Consider the following 20,934-nt stretch of genomic DNA (forward strand, 5'->3'; position numbering starts at 1 on the left):
GAGACTCGAATATATACAAACTTATATATGTACATGTTTATGCATTGAATTTAGCTATGATAATTATATAAGTTTAAGTGAGATTCAATTATGTAAATACATTCATGTAGAAGCTTTTGAATGGAATTGAAGGTACAAAATTGTTAGCTTGGATTACTTTAAGATGTTCGAATGTATGATATTAATAGTAGGCCTTAATGTATTAAGTTATATATATATATGATCATATGTATAATTAAGTTATTGAGTTGGATTCAATATCTGAACTTTATATACCTATGTGGTTTAAAGGTATAGTTTATATATATTGAGTTAAATCTTTATACATGGAATCTTTTATACATATACATTTCGAAAGTGACTTGTATTTATGTGAATTGAGTGTTCGGGCTCAGTGCCTAGCAGGCTTAATAGTGATATGTTTCAGACTTTATGTCTAGCAGGCTTGATGCCGGTGAAATATCTCGGACTATACGTCTAGCAGGCTAATTGCCGGTGTACTGAATCAGGTTTTAAACCTAGCAGGCTAAGTGCCGGTGAATTTGTTTAGACTATACGAATGTTCAGATTTATGTGTTTGAAGAAGTAATGTATATAATCAACATATCCGGTTAGTAATTATATATATATTTATAAACAGATATGAAATGTGGTTAATATATTTGTACATGATCGAATATATGTACAAAATAAGTACATATATGCATTCGGCTATTATGTTTAATGTGTATGTACATTCGATGCAAATGGATTTTAACTGTTAATAATTATGTATGCATTTGAATATAAGTAATTATTAACATATATGGTATTTGCAATTTCATTAAGGATACCAGGAAATTTATAATCATTTTTATATTTTGGTTATATTATAGACTTACTAAGCTATTAAGCTTACTTTGTTTGTTTATGTCATTCTATTTTATAGACTTAAAGATCAAGCTTCAAGATCGGGGATCATTAGCTAGTTCATCACCCTATCAACTGTCTTGGTATTTAAAATGTTTAAATTTTAACTATGGCATGTACAGACTAGATAAATATTTTGGAAAGTAGTACTTGATATATATTATGTATATATATATTAATAGCCATACGTAAATGGCTTATATTTTTTTTATGTTTTAGTTGGAATGTGATATTTTCGTTTTATTATAAATGGTTAAATGTGTAGTTTAAAAAATTGCATGGTTAATTTTAGATCTAGCTAATTATTTGTAATGGTTAAAATTTTTGAGTTATACTGAGTGTCTTTTCTAAGTTGTGTTTTATTTAGTAATGTCTTGTAACCTTAATTCGGCGACAGATTCAGGTTAAGGGTGTTACAGCACATGAAATGTTATAATTGACAGCATGTGATAAATCATGCATATCGGTTAAAAACAAGCCCTGAAGGTCAAATTGAATATGAACGAATCAATAGAATCAAGAGAGAATAAGACAATAAAATGAATACTCAAATTTGAAATTACATGAAAGTGAATTAGAATTACTAATTCAAAGCATGATGTTATATGTTGACATGGAATACCAAATAAGATTGAGCATTAAATTGGTATACATATATTTATACATGGATGGTGAAATGAATAGGAAATTGAATGTGATATGTGGATATAAAACATGGCATGATATGTTGATATGAATTTGGTCAAATGGATTAATGCATATACTTGATGTATGAGACATGAGTGGTTGAAATTAGGTTATGCAATGTTAGGTTCTTTATACATGTTAATGTTAATGTTTTATTGTCTTAAATCATGAAAGTATTACTGAGCTTTATCACTCAGCGTACGATTTGTTTATTTTGTGCGTAGTTATTAATAGATCTCGAAGACTCAAGGAGTAATCCAACATCCGATCTGCAACTCTCAACTCAACAATGTCTATATAGTTCCTTTATGTTTTGATAAATGGCATGTACCTAAGGATTGAGTCGGTTTTATATCGTAATGGTCATTTTGAAATCCCAAATCGGTAATGCTAGTTAGAGTCTAATGTACATGAATTGTTAAATGCATACGTGGGATTGGTAGAAGTAGTTGAAATGGCTAAAATGTGCAAATGACAACCTATGTTGAATTGGATTTTAAGTTTGAATTGTCAAGTAGGTAATTTTAGATAGCAATGTTGTTTTAATGGTAGTATATGAAGTGTTCAAAGTATGTCTTGTGCTTAAATCATTTAAATATGCAATTGGTTATTCTAATAGGCTAATATGAAATTATACCATATGGATACTTTGGAAACAGTAGGTGATCTCGCGACCTTAAGCCTTTGACATCGCGACGACACTCATTGTTTGTTCGAGGTTGCAACGTGATACCCTCGACGTCACAAAGCCAACTCGATAATTTTAAAAATGTTACATTTTATTTCTTAACTAACCCCAGATTATCGAAAGATCTTTTGTAAGCTCGTTTATATCCGATATGATTATATAACCTATTCTAATTGTGCATTGAACTTAATAGCATGTATAAACTGTTGAATTAAATTTAAATTGAGGTTGTAGTTTCTCCGAAAATGAATGTGACATCCCGTAGTTCAAGCCTAGAAATCGAGTCGAGTATAGAGTGTTATAAATCAATAGGGAATAGACAACAAATATCCATATATGTCAACTCCAAAGGTTCTTCACTCCTATTGGTACATGTTTTCCTTATATTTGTTTGTTTTCCCTTCACAAATCCTATATAGATTTGAAATTCTAATATATAAAAGGAGTCCAGAGTTCCTTCTGTCATAAGATTTTGTATTCTTTACATAGAAATATGATCCACAAGCATTTTTTTTCAATAACAGTGATGAATTCTCATTAGTTGCCTCAACAATTGCCTTGTTATCATTACCTTATTATTATCCAAAAAAAAAACCAGTATCTAACTAAATTCTAAAGACACCAAGCGCCTCAATAGTTTCCTTATTATCATTTCCTTAATATATGTATCTTTCAACATTAATTTACACTAGTCTCTTTAGGCAATCCTATATATTAACACTTATTTGAGTAGTTACCCCCGTATCTAACCATCAAGCATTGATGGATACAAAGGTAATTTGGACTAGCTTTTTTGGAAAATAAACAAGTGACTATCTAATCTTATTCCATTTGTATCTTGTTTTGTGATGTTCTTTGAACTACATTTTTTATCATTATTCCTCGTTTGCTTATTTGAAGCAGTTTTAGTCCTACAAGAAGATGTCAAATGAGCACTTTTAGTCTTTTCTTGTCTCAGTCTTTCCTCTTCTTACACATATTGAGCTATAAGCTCATTCAGAGTCCATTTTTCTTTTTTTGAGTATTATATGAAATCTTAAACGGGTTAAATTGTGCAGGAGGAGAGATCAAATTCAAGCTTAAAGGCCCTCAGTTTTGTCACAAGATTAGACATTTCCATAATGTACTTCCTTATGTTTTGTTTACCCTTATATTGCATTGAAACGATCTTAGATATAATAGTACTTGTTTCAAACTTTTTTTTATAGCAAATCGATCAACGATTTATTTTAGAAACCTTTGACATTCTTTATTCTCAATTATATAGCTCTTATGAATTCTAGAATTGAGTGTTGTATGATCATCAAGCTCATGTGATTTATCACTTTCATTTCTTATATGCATCTCTTTGTTCAAAAGTGCTACTATTGAATAGGTCCATAAGATAATGGAACCTTAACGCATAATCTAGATCCATGAAGCCAAACACAATCATAACATGCTCTTTTTCATTTATCGAAGTTTGTACCATTAAGCACAAGAGTTCATATAGGCAAATATAGAAGATATCATAACATGAAAACAAAAAAAAACATGTATACATAAAGATAAATAAACAACAATATATATAAACACATATTCGTACAAGTAACCCATCTCAAGATATTTAGCATAACATATTTAGTCTTTGGACAAAAATAATAATTTGTTAAAGATATTCTTATACATAGTTGAAGAATATAGATAGCTAAACTGGATTAACAATGTCTTTCTTTGGTCCAAAAAATTATTAGCATGATATTATAAAAGGTATCACATATTCATGACTACCTTTAATCTGCACAAAAATAATCTTCCATTGGGACAATTAGTCTACATAGATAAATCATGTTTACTTGTGTAAAAAAAATGTAATTTCAATCCAGTTAAATTAAAAAAAAGAAACACATGAAACATTAACGTCCCAAAATCCCAAAATCCATTCGATTATGGAGGCTTTTTAGGAGCTTGCTCGGGTAAGAAAACAGCAAAAAGAAATGAGAAATTTCAAGGTAAGCAAGTCCATGCACGCCAGCCTAGGGTAATAAGAATTGAAACGAAGAAAAAATTTTGACAACAATTTGGCTTCTCAGGCGTGCTAGGTACTAGAAGATGATTCTTCCATGGCCAAAACAATCTACTTTGGTGTGCTAATATTAGAATCTATAACCAAAAAAACTATAGATCTAATGCGAATGAAACAAGATCTTAGATGCATTTCATTCTATCATAAAAGAAACAATATAAACCATATATATCAATCCAAAATCTCGTCCAAAAAACCTAACAAATCCTTCACTTATGGTACCACTTGATGTAGTAACAAGAAAAATTAGATAATAATATGAATTAGACAAATTATTAACCCAAAATCTCTAGTACTTTAATTCATTGGAGAAGCTCTTGAAGCTATTAGGATTTTCTATGTTTAGATATATTGTTTTACTCAAATTTTTACGTAAACAAGTAAAATTTCATGTTTAGGTTAATACTTAATTATGAGCCCATCAATTATAACTAAAATATCATTCGATTTGTATATATCAATGAATAATATTTCTATAACCTTATTTAATATAATAACTTATGGAAACTTATAATAATAGCTACCTAGGTACAAATATATTAATAAATCAATTCCCAAGTTTTAGGATGTAAGTTAATTAGCCGGTTGAGTTTTAGTTTAATTGGCACCGATATTTTTGCCAGTGTAGGAGAACGTGAGTTCGAGTGTGTTGAGTCATATTATCCTCTTATTTAATAGTTGAGAAGGGGCTATGCCTAGTTCTAGGCATTATATAAAAAACACAAATATTAAGAATCATGGTCCTACACTCTTATGAAAGGAAGTAAATAAAAAGAAAAAGTTGATCAATTATTTATGTTTGCATATTGTATTTTATTTTTTGTATTAATTATATATGTCTAATATAAATCAATAAATATGTAAAAATATTTAAAAAGAAAATGATTTGTGTTTTATACATATATATATTATTTTTATATTTTTTGCACCGTGTATTATTTATATATATTATATTTTGATTTTGATTTTTATCTACCATGTGGACAATCAGTATATTTCATGAGATTTTAATTCTTCATAAATTCCTCAAAGATTGGTCTAAGGTGAAGCTGAAGTGTATACCTACCAATTGGAATTTGGGGAATTGATTGCAACGTTGTAAATTAGTGGTATAATTATTTGATAGGACCAAACTAAAATGGAATACTCGTGTTGTCCCTCTATTTCCATTTTGATCAATTTGATCCTCTACTTTCAATTTTTGTTTTACGAAAAACAAAGTATAATATGTAAGAAAAGCAAACAAAAACCGTTATGTGACAAGTTTTAACCATTTGCTCCTTAAATTGTTAGCAATTACCGGTTCATTCTAGGTGAGTGAAATTGATATTGAAGTGTAGAACTAATAAAAAGGACTAAAATAAACAATTTAGTTTAGTATAGGGACTTATCAAGGACTACTACCACTTATGAGCCAACACCAATGAAAAGTTTATACTCTTTCTCACTTTATGGTCAAAGATTTCCTTTGTCTTTGCCTATCAGTCACCATCTCCAAAAACGACCGTTTAAAAGAATTTGGTTAAAATTTTTGTTTTTCATTATAATTTTTCTTTTAATTCCACGTTTTATTTAAATTCTTTAATCACAAATTTATTTGACACTTTTCCTGTTTAGAGTGGGTTGAAAAGAGACTAATTTTTTTTAAAAGACTTTAAAATATTATCAATTGAGAGTCGGTTGATCTTACAACAACGAATTTAATAAAAAAATAATATTTTATTAGATAAAATCTATAGATTGTGTATTAGAAAACGTATACATTTACACTTGATAGGGCTTCAATCCATGCACTCATACCACATTATACAATCAAATTTGCAATTGAGAAATTGAAAGGTAGAGAGATTAGGGCAAAAAATATAGGACAATAACAACCATACAAGAATGTTTTGAAATGGATTCTGGGAGAAACAGGGAAAAGAACAGATGAAACAGCCCCCGACCCTCCAATCCTGGAGGAAGAATTAATTTTAAGTTTTCTTTTCTTTCCTTTAGATTCCCCACTTTGAGCGGCTCTTTCTTTATACCTACTTACATTTTTATTTAATTTAATTTGACAACTTTTTGTTCATGTCTTGGTCATTTTGGTCGGCACCGTTGCTTAATAGCTACTGCCTCTATACATCGCAAAAAGTCGTCAAAAGACCAAATTTTTTAGAACATTACCAATAATGTCACAACATCAAAGATCAAGATTTAAATTTGTAATGATGAAATATATATATATATTAAATAAGAGACTGGAGTTCTCCGAGTTTGGAGCATAAAAACCCTTCCAAAACCCTCCAAATATGAAAAGGAAAAATGGTTCTCTTTTATTGGGTTATGGTTTCACTTTGTTTCCTTCACCAATAAAAAGGCATCAAGAATAACAAATGATGTCTACTTTTGTTTCCACCTCTCATTTTCTATCTCCTATCCCCCCCCCCCCACATTATTCCTTTCCAAATTGTATTTTTGATCTTTGAACATTACACCCATTTAACCCCCCCCAAAATAAATAAATAAATAAATAAAGGGATCAAATTCCATACTTAAAACCCAAACTATGATTTCAAGACTACTAAAATTTAAGACCATCAGATCAGTTCATTATTAGCTATTGATGAAGAACAAGAACAATTTTACATTTAATAGGTTCACTTTTGTTTCCAGAACTAGGGACAAGCTGTAAAGTATAAAGTGCATAAGTTCTGAAAAAGACAACAAATGTGAATGTAAAACTAGTTAGCTTTCAAACTTAGCGTCTCTTCACAATCGCAAAAAAAAAAAAGAAAAAAAAAAAGGGAGGTTGAAATAATTCAGTCAAATTCTACTTCCATTGATGGAACACCTTCAAAAAGCTTTAAACCGTCCTTTACTATCCCACCCAAGACAAACCCTTTGCTATAAAAAGGTGACGGTACCTCATTCAATGGAGATGCTTAGCTTAACCATTCTTTTTGGCTCCATGCTTTATTGACAGAATATTTTGAAAGTGCTTACACAAACTTATATTATTATACAAAGGGAGGTTTCGACTTTCGACCCAAAGGCCATAGCTCCAACAACATCTGCATTAACAATGAGACACTCTTGTCTCGTTCTTGTAGTATTGGCCATGCTTGTTCTTTCGGAATCAACTTCTGTTGATTGTTCTAGGACTCTTCGATCAGCGAAATCGACCGGTGATGCAACCAGAGAAGCTGTTCGTGGTGTTAAAGATGTTCAGGTTGGTTCGAATTCGGTTGAAGATAGGAGCGGTCAGGGTTTAGCAGAGAAGCAAGTGACAACTATGGCTGCTGGACCTAGTAAAAAAGGTCCTGGTCATTAGTAAACTATCCTTCAGATTCATGTTGTTCAATTCTTTTTAGTCCTTCTGGTTCGTAATTTGTGAAGAGTGTGGTATATGTAACTTTTGTATCTATGTGTACAGTTTAAGAGGATTTATTGATTCTGTCTCGTATACGGCATTGCAAATGTCTCATAGGATTTCTTAGGGCTTTTCTAGGGATGTATTTTTCATTGTTAAAAGAGAAATAATTTTTTTCCCCAAATTATAGATTAATCTATGAGGTTGCAAACACCATTTTTCATGTCTTTTTGGCTTGTTCTTGGCAACTTCAAAGTAGCCTTTGTTTCTTATCTTTTCGGTAAATTACAAACAAATATCAGAGCTTCATGATAGCATTTGTTCATTGCAAAATGAAGTAAAGCATAATGAATCAGATTAAATCTTCAATGGAGTGATCAAGTATAAACATAAACCCTGCAATAACACTCTTGTTTTGACTAAATACCAATTTTCGGTTTTTCGGGTTTCGAGATTCTTTTTTTCTGAAGAAGGCTGATAAGAGTCTCTAGGGATGTTTATCCTGGATGCAGTCCATAGCTTTCCCGGCTATCTGCAACCTGAAAGAAACGGCCGAAGTTCTCCCTAAAGCCCGAAAAATTGTCTTGCGATGCAAGTTAACTCTTTCGTCCAAAAGACTTCTCTCATTTCTCTTTGGTAAGGTAAGATCAATGTGTAAATTAGGCATTCTAAGGCATATGACCATCATAAGATTATAAACAAAGTCTAGAAGTTCAATAGAAATCTCTAGGATAAGAAAACAGTGCCAATTTCAGCCTCCCCTAAAAGGGACATTTCATCACTATAGAATTCAGCAGTAATTGACGGCAAACGCCGGATACATGACAACCGTAACAAGCTCGAAGCCCCAGTGGTGCTGTCATATGGCTCTTGAACAACTGCAGTTTGCTGAAGCTGTAAAGCATACTCCAAGTCCCATGCCACATCACTCAAGCTAGGCCTATCAGCACCATATTCTTGCAGACATTTCTCAGCTATCTCTACAAATTTTCTTAATGAGTTGGGGTTGATCTGAGCTTTTACTGATGGATCAACAATCTGGTCAAGCAGTCCTTTCTTCTTGCAAAACATTCCCCATTCGGCTAGGTTCACTTGCTCTCTTGGAAGTGTAGGATTGATAGCTGGCCTTGCACATAGCACCTCAAGAAGAACCACACCGAATGAAAAAACATCGGATTTTTGTGTCAGCTGCTGTGTCATGAAGTACTCTGGATCAAGATAACCAAAAGTTCCTTTAACAAACGTGCTAACATGGGTATGACCTGGAGGACCTGATTTTGAAAGGCCAAAATCAGCTACTTTTGCTACAAGGTTCTCATCAAGCAAGATGTTTGTTGACTTGACATCTCGATGAATGATACCCCCAGTTGCACCTTTGTGAAGGTAGTCAAGTCCTCTTGCTGCACCGAGGCATATTTCAAGCCTTTGCTTCCAAGACAAGCAAGGCAGTTTTGAGTTATATAGGTGTTCCCTTAGGGTTCCTTTCTCCATGAACTCATACACCAGTATCATCTCCAACCCTTCGTCACAATATCCAATCAAGGAAACAAGATGGCGATGGCGAATTTTGAATAAAACCATGATCTCCGTCAGAAATTCCGGGATGCCTTGACTTGACCCTGGCTCACTTCGTTTGACAGCCACTTTCACACCAGTTCTAAGAGTTCCTCGATAAACATTACCTAATCCACCCTTACCGATAAGCAACTTCTTGTCGAAGTTGTTTGTAGCTAATTGAATCTCGAAAAATGGTATCTTCAAACCCAGATACAAATCAGGGACAGGTGAGGCATTGGTGGTGCCTTCTCTGCTCGGTGATGACTGTTGAGACATCTTATTACTGGGCGCACTTCCTTTATATGCAGTGAATGATGGCCATTTCGAAGTTCCAACGGACTCAGACTTCCTGCAGCGCAATCTGATAAATAACAGACCTCCGAAGATGCAGACAAGAACTAGACCTCCAAGGAACGGACCGACAATAACAAAGACAGACTTCTGCTTGGGCTTAACAAACTCGGATTCTCTCATCATTTCCATTATCTCAACCCCATTCAGAAAGGCATTTTTCACCGAAGAACTACTATCAGGCCCTATGGAGATGTTCATGAGTCCTGAATCATCAGAATCAACCACAAAGTCGACAAAGAACGGAGTTGCCAATCGCCCCATTCTTTTATAAGGATCGATTTCCTGGCTCAAGTAGCTACCTATATAGAGAAGAAACCGTATCTTACTCGGTGAAGAGCTAACAATGTCACAGAAATGAACCCGAACCAAGTGCTGGGCATTTGGAGTTACATTGTAGGACCATGTTATGTTGATGTTTTCTGACACCATACTGGTGGTACTTATATTCATCTCTTTGGCAGTCATATATACAAGATCTGGTGCAATAAATTGGTTAAAAGGGGCCAAATAAGTAGGTTTAACTGGTAGGAATCGGCTCCCCTTTGCAGCGTCTGCATGATACAGATAATTGTCATCGGGAAGCCATTTTCTCAATAAAGTGTCATTTTTTGGTGTAAGGGTAGGGCCACCAACATTAATCCTATGAATTGTTTGTAAAGGTTGAGAGAGTATCCCTTTGTAACCATTTTCATCATCATCATTAATGAAGCCCGGAGGAGCTGGAAAGACCTCGATCGCATTTACGAATGCGAAAGAAGGTCCTTGAGGTACAAAGTCGATTGAAAAGTTACTTACAGGAATGCTTAAAATAAATTCCTTTATGACAGCAGTGTTGCTACTGTTTTGGAGTTTGAAATTATGCAAGAGCAGGAAACCAGGAACTAAAACATCGAAAACAGCAGCCGAGAGTTTTTTCGAACCGAAGAAATGAAGGCGTACCAGGTAAGGACCGTCGCTGTCGATTTTGAACACGTACGAAGATTTCTGCCTGAAAATTCTTGCCGTTCGATATAGAGCTGGGGATGTTTTGGATGCCTGCTTGTTGTTAGTGAAATAACTGTTCTGTTTAGTAAAGGAGACAAGACCAGGATTCATGTCACCAACATAAGTCCGAGAAGTGATATTTAAGTTGATGTTTGATCCACAGTTGATGAAATACTTGTCTGGAAGAGTGTATGCTGAAGAGGGTAGTTGATAAGATGAGAAAAGGACCAGAAAAAGGAGAAGAATTAAAGGTTCATGGAGTTTATCCTCCATTGATTTGCTGTATCTTGCTTGAATTTTCATTTGGTTTCTTTCACTCAGACCAATGTGCAATTATGTGAATCAAAATGACTATTCCAAGGGTTGAAGACAAGTCAACATAGGGAATCTATAGACTTATGAACCAAAACAGGCTCTGAGAAAATTCTAAGCAATTTTGACTTGGGAATTATTTAAAATGCCCCTTGAAGTATATAGATTTTGTTGATGCAGTAGAGGACAGTATGGGCTATACGGGCAAATGGATGTCAATTTAAGCTTGGAATTTCATGGCAAAGTTATAAAAATATCTATGAAAGCGTCCAAATTGATTGAATGAGTTGTTGCAATTTTTTTGTGGAAGTATGACAATAATTGTGAAGGTCGTATGGGAGGCGTCCATTGAGCACCACAAGCTGTAATTGTGAAGTAAAACAAGGACTGGGATAGGTTTTGAATTGTTATGTAATGCAGTTTAAACGAAGCCTGACCGGCGGTTTTTATTAATTGAATCAAGCAAAACTAAATGCCTAAATTTGATCAGGACTAACATTTAGAAAAATGTTCAAATAAATATCAAACATTTCAAAATGGTTAAATAAAAGCTAAACATTTTCAAAAGTGACTTTTCAAATATTGTATATTAAGCTTCAAATTATATTTATATTATTTTCTTTTTAAGGATATCTTATATATTTTATTCTAAACATATTAATATTCACCTCATTTTTACTGAAGTGCGTGAAAAGCTATGATTTAAATATTTTTGTAACTATTAGATTGCTATATAACTATTTTGAAAACTTTAAACCTCAACCTCTAAAAATTATACCATAATTTAAATATTTAACCTAATTCATTAATTAAATTAATTGAACTGAAATTATAAAATTATTATAATGGGTTAGTTTGTTTTTATGCAATTTTTAAATTATTTTATAAATTATTCAAATTCTTAAATTAAAAAGTAAATTGAGAGATATTATGTCTCTACATCTAACTTAAAAACAAGATGACAACTAAATAATAATAGGTTTTCTAAGCTTTATTTAAAATTATATTTTAATTATTCAATTTTTAAAAGTTACCTATACATGATTAACATTATCAAATTGTTATATTTTATTCATTCATCTATTATTTTTTATGACATGACATGTTAATTTAAAGAGTTAATAATAAATTTAACCGTTCAATAATAGTTAAAATATTAAAATTAATTAAAAATTATAAATATATTATAAAATTTATATAAAATTTCCAAAAATAAAATAATTCATCTACCTTTTCCCTTTCCTTTTCCTTTTCCTTTTTTTAGCCTTGCATCACTCACTCAAATGCATAAAATTAAATGCAAGTCTAATGCCGAAACATCCCCAGCAACAGCGCTAACAACTTGACCGCCGCCAGACGTGCGAACGTTTGGATTGGAAATACTTCAACAAAATAGATAATTAATTAAACAGCAGTGTCCACAAGTATACGGATCAAATTGTAATATAGAAGAATGTTACAATGAAACACTTCAAAAAGTATTTTGAGGATCGTACCCAAGGGAGGTTGAATTAAACCGAAAATAATTCTCTACACTAATAAATCAAAATAGTATCGATTTAAAATTATATTACAAAAAAATCAAATAAACATCAATTAATCTAATTAACCTAAAATTTAATTAAACTAAAAATTAACCAATTTAACAATCGAAAATAATCCAATAAAACAAGCAAGAGCTTAACTCACTTCTGTGATCCTAATTAACTTCAGAACTCGGGTTTTACCGAGCTAGCTATTAATTAACTAATTATTACCTCTTGGCCTCTAACTAATTAACTAATCGAGCAATACATGCTTACCTCTTGGCCTCTAACTAACTAACTAATCGGCCAATACATGCTTACCTCTCGGCTTCACTTTTTTATCAGGATAAATAATGAGGTACTTGGTAAACTTATCTCTCTATCTTGTTTATCCTAAATTACTTCTTAGGGGCGTCACTCCCTAGGGTTTAATCGCACATAATTTAAACCAACTAACTCAGATTTCAGCCCTCGTTCATTTGTTAATTATTCACACATCCGTTCATTAAACTTCATAAGGAAATTATCTATTCATGGATTGAAATAAAATAATTCTTAAACTCATATTTAACATGCAAAACAACAAATTAAATAAAAGTAAGGAGTAGAGAAAGAAATCTGTTTTCTATATCAATTGAAACTCGGATGCGAAATCTCCTTTAACAGTCGCGAAGATCACCTCGATTGCAACTGGAATCAACAACAAAATAATGAAAAACTAATATATTAAAGCCTTGGATTGAAATCGAATTCAAGTTAAAACAATAACAAAAGAATAAAAAGGACTAAACTAAAAAGAAAATAAAACTAAACTAAAAACCTAAAAAAATACTAAAATGGTTCACTTGGCCAAGCCTCCTTAAATGAGACTTAACATGCCTATTTATAGAGTTTATGCTCAGACCTAATTAGGGTTACTAAACAACCCAAAATTTTGAATAAGGTACATTGTGAAGACTAAAATACCTTTAATTAATTTTTTTTGTTCGTCACTCGGTGTCGCGACACCATAGGATCGGTGTCGTGACACTGTAGTCGTCCCTCACCTTCTAAGCCTGAAAATAGTGTCTTACACACTAGATAGAGCTGTTAGATCATCCCTAGGCCCAGAGTGGCCCATTAGGTCATAACATAACTCAAAATTGCATAAAAGCTCTTATTTTGCATAAATTAAACACAAAGCAATAAAAACTAAAAATGAAATAAAAATACATAAAAACGCTATACAACAAGCTCATTAAGTGTTGAAATGACCTTAATTTGCCTCAATGAATTGTGACAGATTTGTCATTTGAGTCTAAATATACAAAGAATATGTCTCAAGATCGCTGGAACAAATTTTATTTAAATTTTGCATTCAAGTGCCTGAGGTCTCGAGACATATTTGTATAGTTTCGAGACAATTGATCCCAGGTCTTGAGACAAGTGGTTTTTGTCTTGAGATAAAAGAACATTGAAGTTAAAGAGAATTTGCCTTATTCCAAGTATCAAGACAGGAACCCCTTGTCTCGAGACATTCAAACATCGAAGCAAAAATGAGAAAACAGGAGAGGTTGATCTCGAGACAAGTCGAGACCTAGTCTCGAGACATAAATGACCTTTCTTCGAGACACAACATGCAGTGTCTCGATAAATGTTAACTTTGAAGCTAAAAATATCAAAATTATTTATAACCTATCTCGAGACATGGATATCCCTATCTCGAGACATAAATTTAAAATTTCAACATTTGAGTTTAGTTTGAGTCCTAACTTCGAAATTAACCTGTATAACCCCGTAAGTTGATGAATGAAATTAATAGGTGTATAAATGCATGCATATGAATGAATGGAATGTATTTATGTTGTAGTAGTTTGAGTTGTTTCTGCAACATAATGTAACATCTCACATTTGGATCCGGCAATCGGGTCGGGTGTGAGGTGTTACAATATGTAAATGACCTGCTGGTTATAAGAAACAATGATGAACTTGTTAAGAAGTTTAAAGAACATGTGCAACATATTTTCTTGATGAAACGATTTATATTCTGGGAATGAAAATCAAGTAAAAGCAAAATGAAGTGTTCATCTAGCAAGAGAGATTTTCAAAAAGTTCAGAATTGAAATTGCAAAGAAACAACTATTCCAATATGTTAGAAGAAGTTAAAGCAAGAGCGATAAAGTTGAAAAAGTAGATGAGACTCCTTACAAAAGTGTGGTTGGTTGTCTCATGTATCCTACAACTACTAGACCTGACATTTTACATGTTGTAAGTTTTCTATCTAGATTAATTAATTGTGCAATTAACACTCATTTTAGAGAAATTAAAAGGGTGATGAGATATGTTAAAAGAACACTGAATTTCAAAATCAGAAGTACGTGTTGCAAGTATATTCTAAAGTGACTGGGGTGGTTCTTTTTATGATATGAAGAGCACCTTTGGTATGGTTTAAATCTTGATTCAATAGTATTTTCTTGGTGTTCTAAAAAGTAAGAAATTGTTGCACAATCTACAATTAAAGAGAAATTCATTGCAACAACAACCACTACAAATCAAGTCTAATGGCTTAGAAAAGTGATGCTTGATTTGAACTTAAAACAAGAAAATCCCAAAAAGGTGTTTGTGGATAATCAAACAGCTATTGATGTCTAAAAAAATCTTATTTTTCATGGAAAAATCAAGAATTAATATTGAATTAATCTTTCTTAGAGATGAGCAAAAGGTAGAATCTGTTTGGATTAAAGTATTGCAAGATTAATCTTCAACTAGTAGCTATTTTTACTAAAGTTTTGTCGAGGAAAAAAATTGAATTTATTAAAGGAAGGTTTGGGATTTGCAGGAACTAAATTAAGAATGAGTGTTGAAAAACTACCTCAGCTGTTGCATGAATAAGTCAAAACAGCTTTGGTCTTTTTTAGCATTTTAATATTGTTGTTGATTTTTTAAGAGTTTGTTGATCATGGAATCACAGTTGTTTATTTTTAGGTTCTAGTTCTTGAATTTTTCAGTATTTAAATATCACTTCAATTCATTAAAACTTAGATTTCTCTCAAAAAATGTTTCTATTGTTAATATACATTGTGGTACTTGAACTTGGCAACTTATTCCTACTTGGTACCTAAATTTGGAAATTAGAAGCCAACTTGGCACTTTTTTTAGATACCTACTAATACTGTTAAAATACATTGATGTGGCGCTGACATGGCACTAGTGACTAATAATGGTAACACATGGTAGCCTCACATTTTGACATATGACAATATTTTTTTAAATTTTCAAATATTCTTATTTTGTCACGTGTCAAATTGTGAGATTGCCACGCATCATCATGCTATTAGTAATTAGTGTCATGTCAGTGTATTTTAACGGTGTTAGTCAAGTACCTAAAAAAGTAACAAGTTGGCTTACAACTTTCAAGTTTAGATACTAGTTAGGTCCCCAAAAAAATTTAGGTACCAAGTAGATACAAGTTACCAAGTTTAGGTACCTCCATATGTATTAACCCTTTCAGTTTCTTAAAGTTAAAGTTTGACGGTGAATTTTTATTCCAATCAAACTGATCTTCGACGCCCTTTCACTTTTTTTTTCTCCTTTTGCATACTATTACAACCCATCCACACTCCAACCTAGTTCACTAAAAATGACATCAACAAGATCGAAAACTCAATGTTTTTATTATCTCTTCTAGGTCTAATTGAAACTATTTGAATTATGAGTCTACGATAGACCTGTTCATGGGTCAAGCTATCTACCCAAGCCTAAAGTCTCGTTCGAAATTTGGGAGGGTTTGGGTAAAAATATTAGACATGAAAAATGAGCTTGGGCAAAAACCAAAGCTCGTTTAAAAAATGAGTCGGGCTTGGACTTGAACATTCGAAGCCCAATCCCAACTTGTTTTCTAATGTTGTAATGTTTTATATTATGTACTTTATAACACAAATTAAATCTATAGTACTAATATATAATTGTAGTATAATGTAAACGTTAAAAAAAATCTTAAGATCACTATATATAAAATTTTAATAAATAAAAAATTATTAAATATTAAATATTAAATTAAGAATAATATTAATATAATTTTTTACAATTTTAAAAAATAATATGATGGGTCTCAAATAGGTTTAATTTAGCCATTTACAAATATGGGCAAGCTTAGCCAAAATTTTAAACTCATTTTGGGTCGGGCCAAACTTGAGCAAGTATAAAATGTATTAATACTATGCTTAGATCCGACCCGAACCTAAACCGGCTCATGAACAATTCTAGTCTACAAGGGCTTTTTAAGTAACTTTATAGGGTAATATCTTCATAAATTAAGGGCACTCGTTAGCAGCAGCCGAATATAGGATTTTAGACGATACAAGATACGTTCAATTAAACATCAATACAGTGAAAAAGTAGTAGTAACTAGTATCTAAGGAGACAAATTAGCAGCCCAAAAGACATGATACTATCTCCCACCATCAATCCTCAGCTGGGAGAACACACCACTTTCTGTTGTATCCGAACCATCGTCGTTTTCCATAGGCACGTCAACTTTCTCAATCGGGCAATTGTTTGAAGGCAACCGTTGGAAAGGTCTCGACGACATGTTGAAAGAAGCATCTATGGCACTGTCCTCGTGCGGCTCTCGGCGCACCGCTGTCTGCTGTAGCTGCAATGTGTATTCCAAGTCCCAGCATATGTCAAGCATTGTTGGTCTGCTGGCTCCAGTTGGCTTCAGGCATTTCTCAACTATTTCACTGAACTTTCTCAGTGAATTTGGATTAATCTGGGAAGCCATTGAAGGATCAATGATCTTTTCCAGTTCCCCTTTGTTTAACCAAATCAGTCCCCACTCTGCTAAGTTTATCTCCTCCTTCCTATGTGAGTTAATGATAGCTGGTCTAGCGCAAAGCACTTCAAGGAGTACAACACCGAAAGAATAAACATCAGATTTTTCGGTGAACTGAAGGCATCTAAAATACTCAGGATCCAGATACCCGAAGCTGCCTTTGATGCCGGTACTGAACTCATCTGGATTCAGAAGGCCGGACTTTGAAAGGCCGAAATCTGCAACTTTTGCTACATATTGCTCATCAAGCAGGATATTTGTGGACTTAACATCGCGGTGAATGATTCCTCCATCCGAACCAGTATGGAGATAATGAAGACCCTTGGCTGCACCAATACAAATTTCGAGTCTTTGCCTCCATGTCAATAAAGACAGTGAAGATGATCTCTCCGGATTCCCTCCCAACTTGTAAAGATGATCCCTAAGAGTCCCTCTCTCCATGAACTCATAAACCAGTATCATCTCAGACCCTTCATCGCAATATCCAATCAGTGAAACAAGATGGCGGTGTCGAATCTTGGATAGAATCATTACCTCAGTTTGGAATTCAGGAAGCCCCTGGCCATGTTTGGACTCACTTCTTTTGACTGCAACTTTGAGACCATTTCTTAGAATCCCTTTGTAGACTTTACCAAAGCCTCCTTCCCCAATCAACAACTTAGCCTCGAAGTTATTGGTTGCCTCTAATATTTCAGCAAAAGGCATCTTTAACTTCAGGTTTAAGTTGGGAACAGGAGGGGGGTTGACTGATTTCGAGCTTATTCCGATATAAGGACTCGCTCCTCCAAAAGGAAGGGTACCATATGAAGGCATTGGCTCAAAAGATCTAGCTTTTCTTCGTTTCTTAAACAAGTATGTCACTACCAAACTACAAAGAACAACAAACCCAATGACTGAACCGATTATGATAAACACTGAATTCTTCCCTTTTGGCTCACTAATGTTAGGTTCCAAACCTGGTTGAGTGATGAACTCCATGATCTCGAGTCCATTCAGGTAAGCAAATCTCTCTGTAAAGCCCTCCCAAGGAACAATACTAACACTAATGAAATCAGACTCACCTGAGTCAACCACAAACTCATTGTAGAATGGAGCAGCCGTGTTGACAGAATACTGGTAAGGATCGATTTGTTGGCTGAAGTTATTGTATATAGAGACGCTGAAATTGACAGTGTTGGGTGACTTACTAAGAATGTCACAGAAATGGAGTCGGACAAGATGCTGGGCGTTCCTACTGACATTGAAATGCCAAGTAATGTTAGTAGACTTTGATGACTGCCCATCATTTAGGGCTACATTTTTGCAACCCATATAGACACGATCGGGGATAAAGTTTCGAGAGGCTGCAGTATAGTTATCAGTATCCATAGTTTCATCATCGTAGTGTAGCTTAATAGTCGATTGATAACTACAATTTTTGGCCCAATTTCGAACAACTATGTAGTCATCATCAGCTACCCATTCTGATGCAACGACTGTTGAGTCATTAATGGATGGGGATGGGCTCCCAAAAGCAACTCTATGAAGTGTTCTAAGCAACTGAGAGGGCAAACCCTGGTAAAGACCCTTACTTCCTGCAGAACTCAGATGAGTTCGGTTATCCTTTAGACTCGGAACAAGAAAAACTTCTATGGCGTTCACAAATGCAATAGATGATTGATGTGCGGGGATGAAGAAGATTCTAAACTTGGATGAACTAATAGGCACTAAGAAATCCTTAATCACAGGGACAGAAGTAGTGTTTCTTACACTGAAATTGGATAGCAGAGACTTACTTGAAGCTGAAACATTGAATAAAGCATCAGCTAGATTAGGAAAAGGAAAGAAATGAAGGCGTACCACATACAGGCCTTTGTCAGTGATATCGAGATCATAGGAAAAAGGGTGTCCTGAAAACCTTGCTGTTTGATACAGACCCGAGTCTAACGATGACTGCTGGCTGCTGTCTTTCACAGTTTTGCCATTTGTGACAGAGGAGGAGTTTGGGTTCATGTCACCAACAAATTTCCTACTGCCCAGTGGGAGGGAAGAATCAGACCCACAGTTGATGAAGTATTTTTCAGGAAAAACATAGGGTTTTGAGACAACCAAAATAGGAAACAACTGAAGAAGAAACAAAGGCAAGAGTAGGTTGAGGAACCATAGGTTTCCCATTGAAACTGGTTGATGGCCAAGAAGGTGGTTTGGTTTAGTGAAGGACAATAATGGCTAAAAAGAAAGACCTTGGGCTTGGTTGACGACTTGACTAAGATTCATGTTGTATGGATACAGTAAACTTATCCATTTTCCTTGATACGTCTATTCTGATCACGGCGTTTACTGTTCTAAAGAACCCAACGTTTTTTACTTTTCCTTAGTTCAACAACACCAGTTAGTTGGTTTATAATGAATATATTTATTAATCACGCCGGTTGATGGTTTCTTGTCGTTTTAAATCATTGACTTTTTTTAGCTGTCTTAATCCATTGCATTCAAGTCTGTTCAATAATTTCACTCATACTGCATCAAATTCTGCATTTGAAGATTTTAAGTTTGTAAAGTGTGAAGAAACATCAGATTGAGTACAACATTATCCCCAAACTTTGTATCCTTTCTGAAGGTAGAAAGTTAGAAATGGCAAATCCTCAGACCCACCACAAAGAAGAACTAGTGTAGTTTATGCGGTTCAAATGGCTCCACTCAAGTTTCCTATATCCCCCACTATATTTGCAACCCAAATGCAATGTTTTCACTCTACTGTTATTGTTGTTGCAGTAATCTCGAAAAGTACAATGCTTTTCATTCTGGATGTAAGTCTTAAAAAATTGGATTCTACTCGTATTTAAATCCCGATATATATTGAAGTGGTCTTTCCTTGAATTAAATTGCAGTGGTTGGTTGTGGGTCTTTCATGGAATTATATAGTGTAGTGGTGGGGACGGTGAGATGATAAAATAATCACGACTCTCTGCACTTCCTTTTCTCTATTAAGTTGTAAATCATTTAATAAACAAAAAATATTCATCACGCCAAATTTATGCAGCTTCTTTCTTTCCCCAAAACTTGTACAACTTTTACAAGGAAAACATATTTTAAAGTTTAAATCTAGGAATTAGGCTTGATGGTACTTTTACCCCATCAACTTTTTCTTCTTTCCCCAAAACTTGTACAACTTTTACAATGAAAACATATTTTAAAGTTTGAATCTAGGAATTAGGCTTGATGGTACTTTTACTCCCATCAACTTTTTCTTCTTTTCCCCAAAACTTGTACAACTTTTACAATGAAAACATATTTTGAAGTTTAAATCTAGGAATTAGGCTTGATGGTACTTTTAGCCCATCAAACTTTTTCTAAAAAATCAATTAAGATATTTCTCTTTTTTTCTTTCACCTAATTAAGTCTTGAATTAATAAATTTGGGTAAATAGGTCATTTAACTAATATTGATCATTATAGCACTGACGTGGCCATTAACAGTATTGACATAAAACACGACAGTTATACTACCAAATCAGCAAAAATAAAAATTCATTTATAAAAATAAAAAATTAAGTGGAATGTTTTTATTTTTTTGCTAGAATAAACTAGGTTTATTCATTCCAAAGTTTAATTTTTTAAAAACTTAAATATATATTATAAATTTTATAAATTGTAAAATATTATTAAAATTTATAAAAATATTAGATAAATTCAAAAAGTCTTG

At 33.3% G+C, this 20,934-nt stretch overlaps 2 protein-coding genes across 2 annotated transcripts; both read right to left on the bottom strand.

The window, feature by feature from the left end:
- Positions 1–8,037: 8,037 nt before the first annotated feature.
- On the bottom strand, positions 8,038–11,037 carry LOC121224094 (probable receptor-like protein kinase At2g23200). Its single transcript, XM_041106621.1, has one exon. It carries the CDS (start codon positions 10,900–10,902, stop codon positions 8,431–8,433), a length of 2,472 nt encoding a protein of 823 aa, XP_040962555.1. The 5' UTR covers positions 10,903–11,037; the 3' UTR covers positions 8,038–8,430.
- A 5,664-nt stretch (positions 11,038–16,701) lies between these two features.
- LOC121224095 (probable receptor-like protein kinase At2g23200) lies at positions 16,702–19,619 on the bottom strand. Its single transcript, XM_041106622.1, has one exon. It carries the CDS (start codon positions 19,402–19,404, stop codon positions 16,867–16,869), a length of 2,538 nt encoding a protein of 845 aa, XP_040962556.1. The 5' UTR covers positions 19,405–19,619; the 3' UTR covers positions 16,702–16,866.
- Positions 19,620–20,934: the final 1,315 nt, after the last annotated feature.

The sequence above is a fragment of the Gossypium hirsutum genome, chromosome D12 (genome assembly GCF_007990345.1).
Source record: "Gossypium hirsutum isolate 1008001.06 chromosome D12, Gossypium_hirsutum_v2.1, whole genome shotgun sequence".
NCBI classification, from domain to species: Eukaryota; Viridiplantae; Streptophyta; class Magnoliopsida; order Malvales; family Malvaceae; genus Gossypium; species Gossypium hirsutum.

Bases quoted from the DNA above. Each gene is read 5' to 3' on its own strand.
- LOC121224094 (XM_041106621.1), bottom strand. From the start codon at position 10,902: ATGAAAATTCAAGCAAGATACAGCAAATCAATGGAGGATAAACTCCAT.
- LOC121224095 (XM_041106622.1), bottom strand. From the start codon at position 19,404: ATGGGAAACCTATGGTTCCTCAACCTACTCTTGCCTTTGTTTCTTCTT.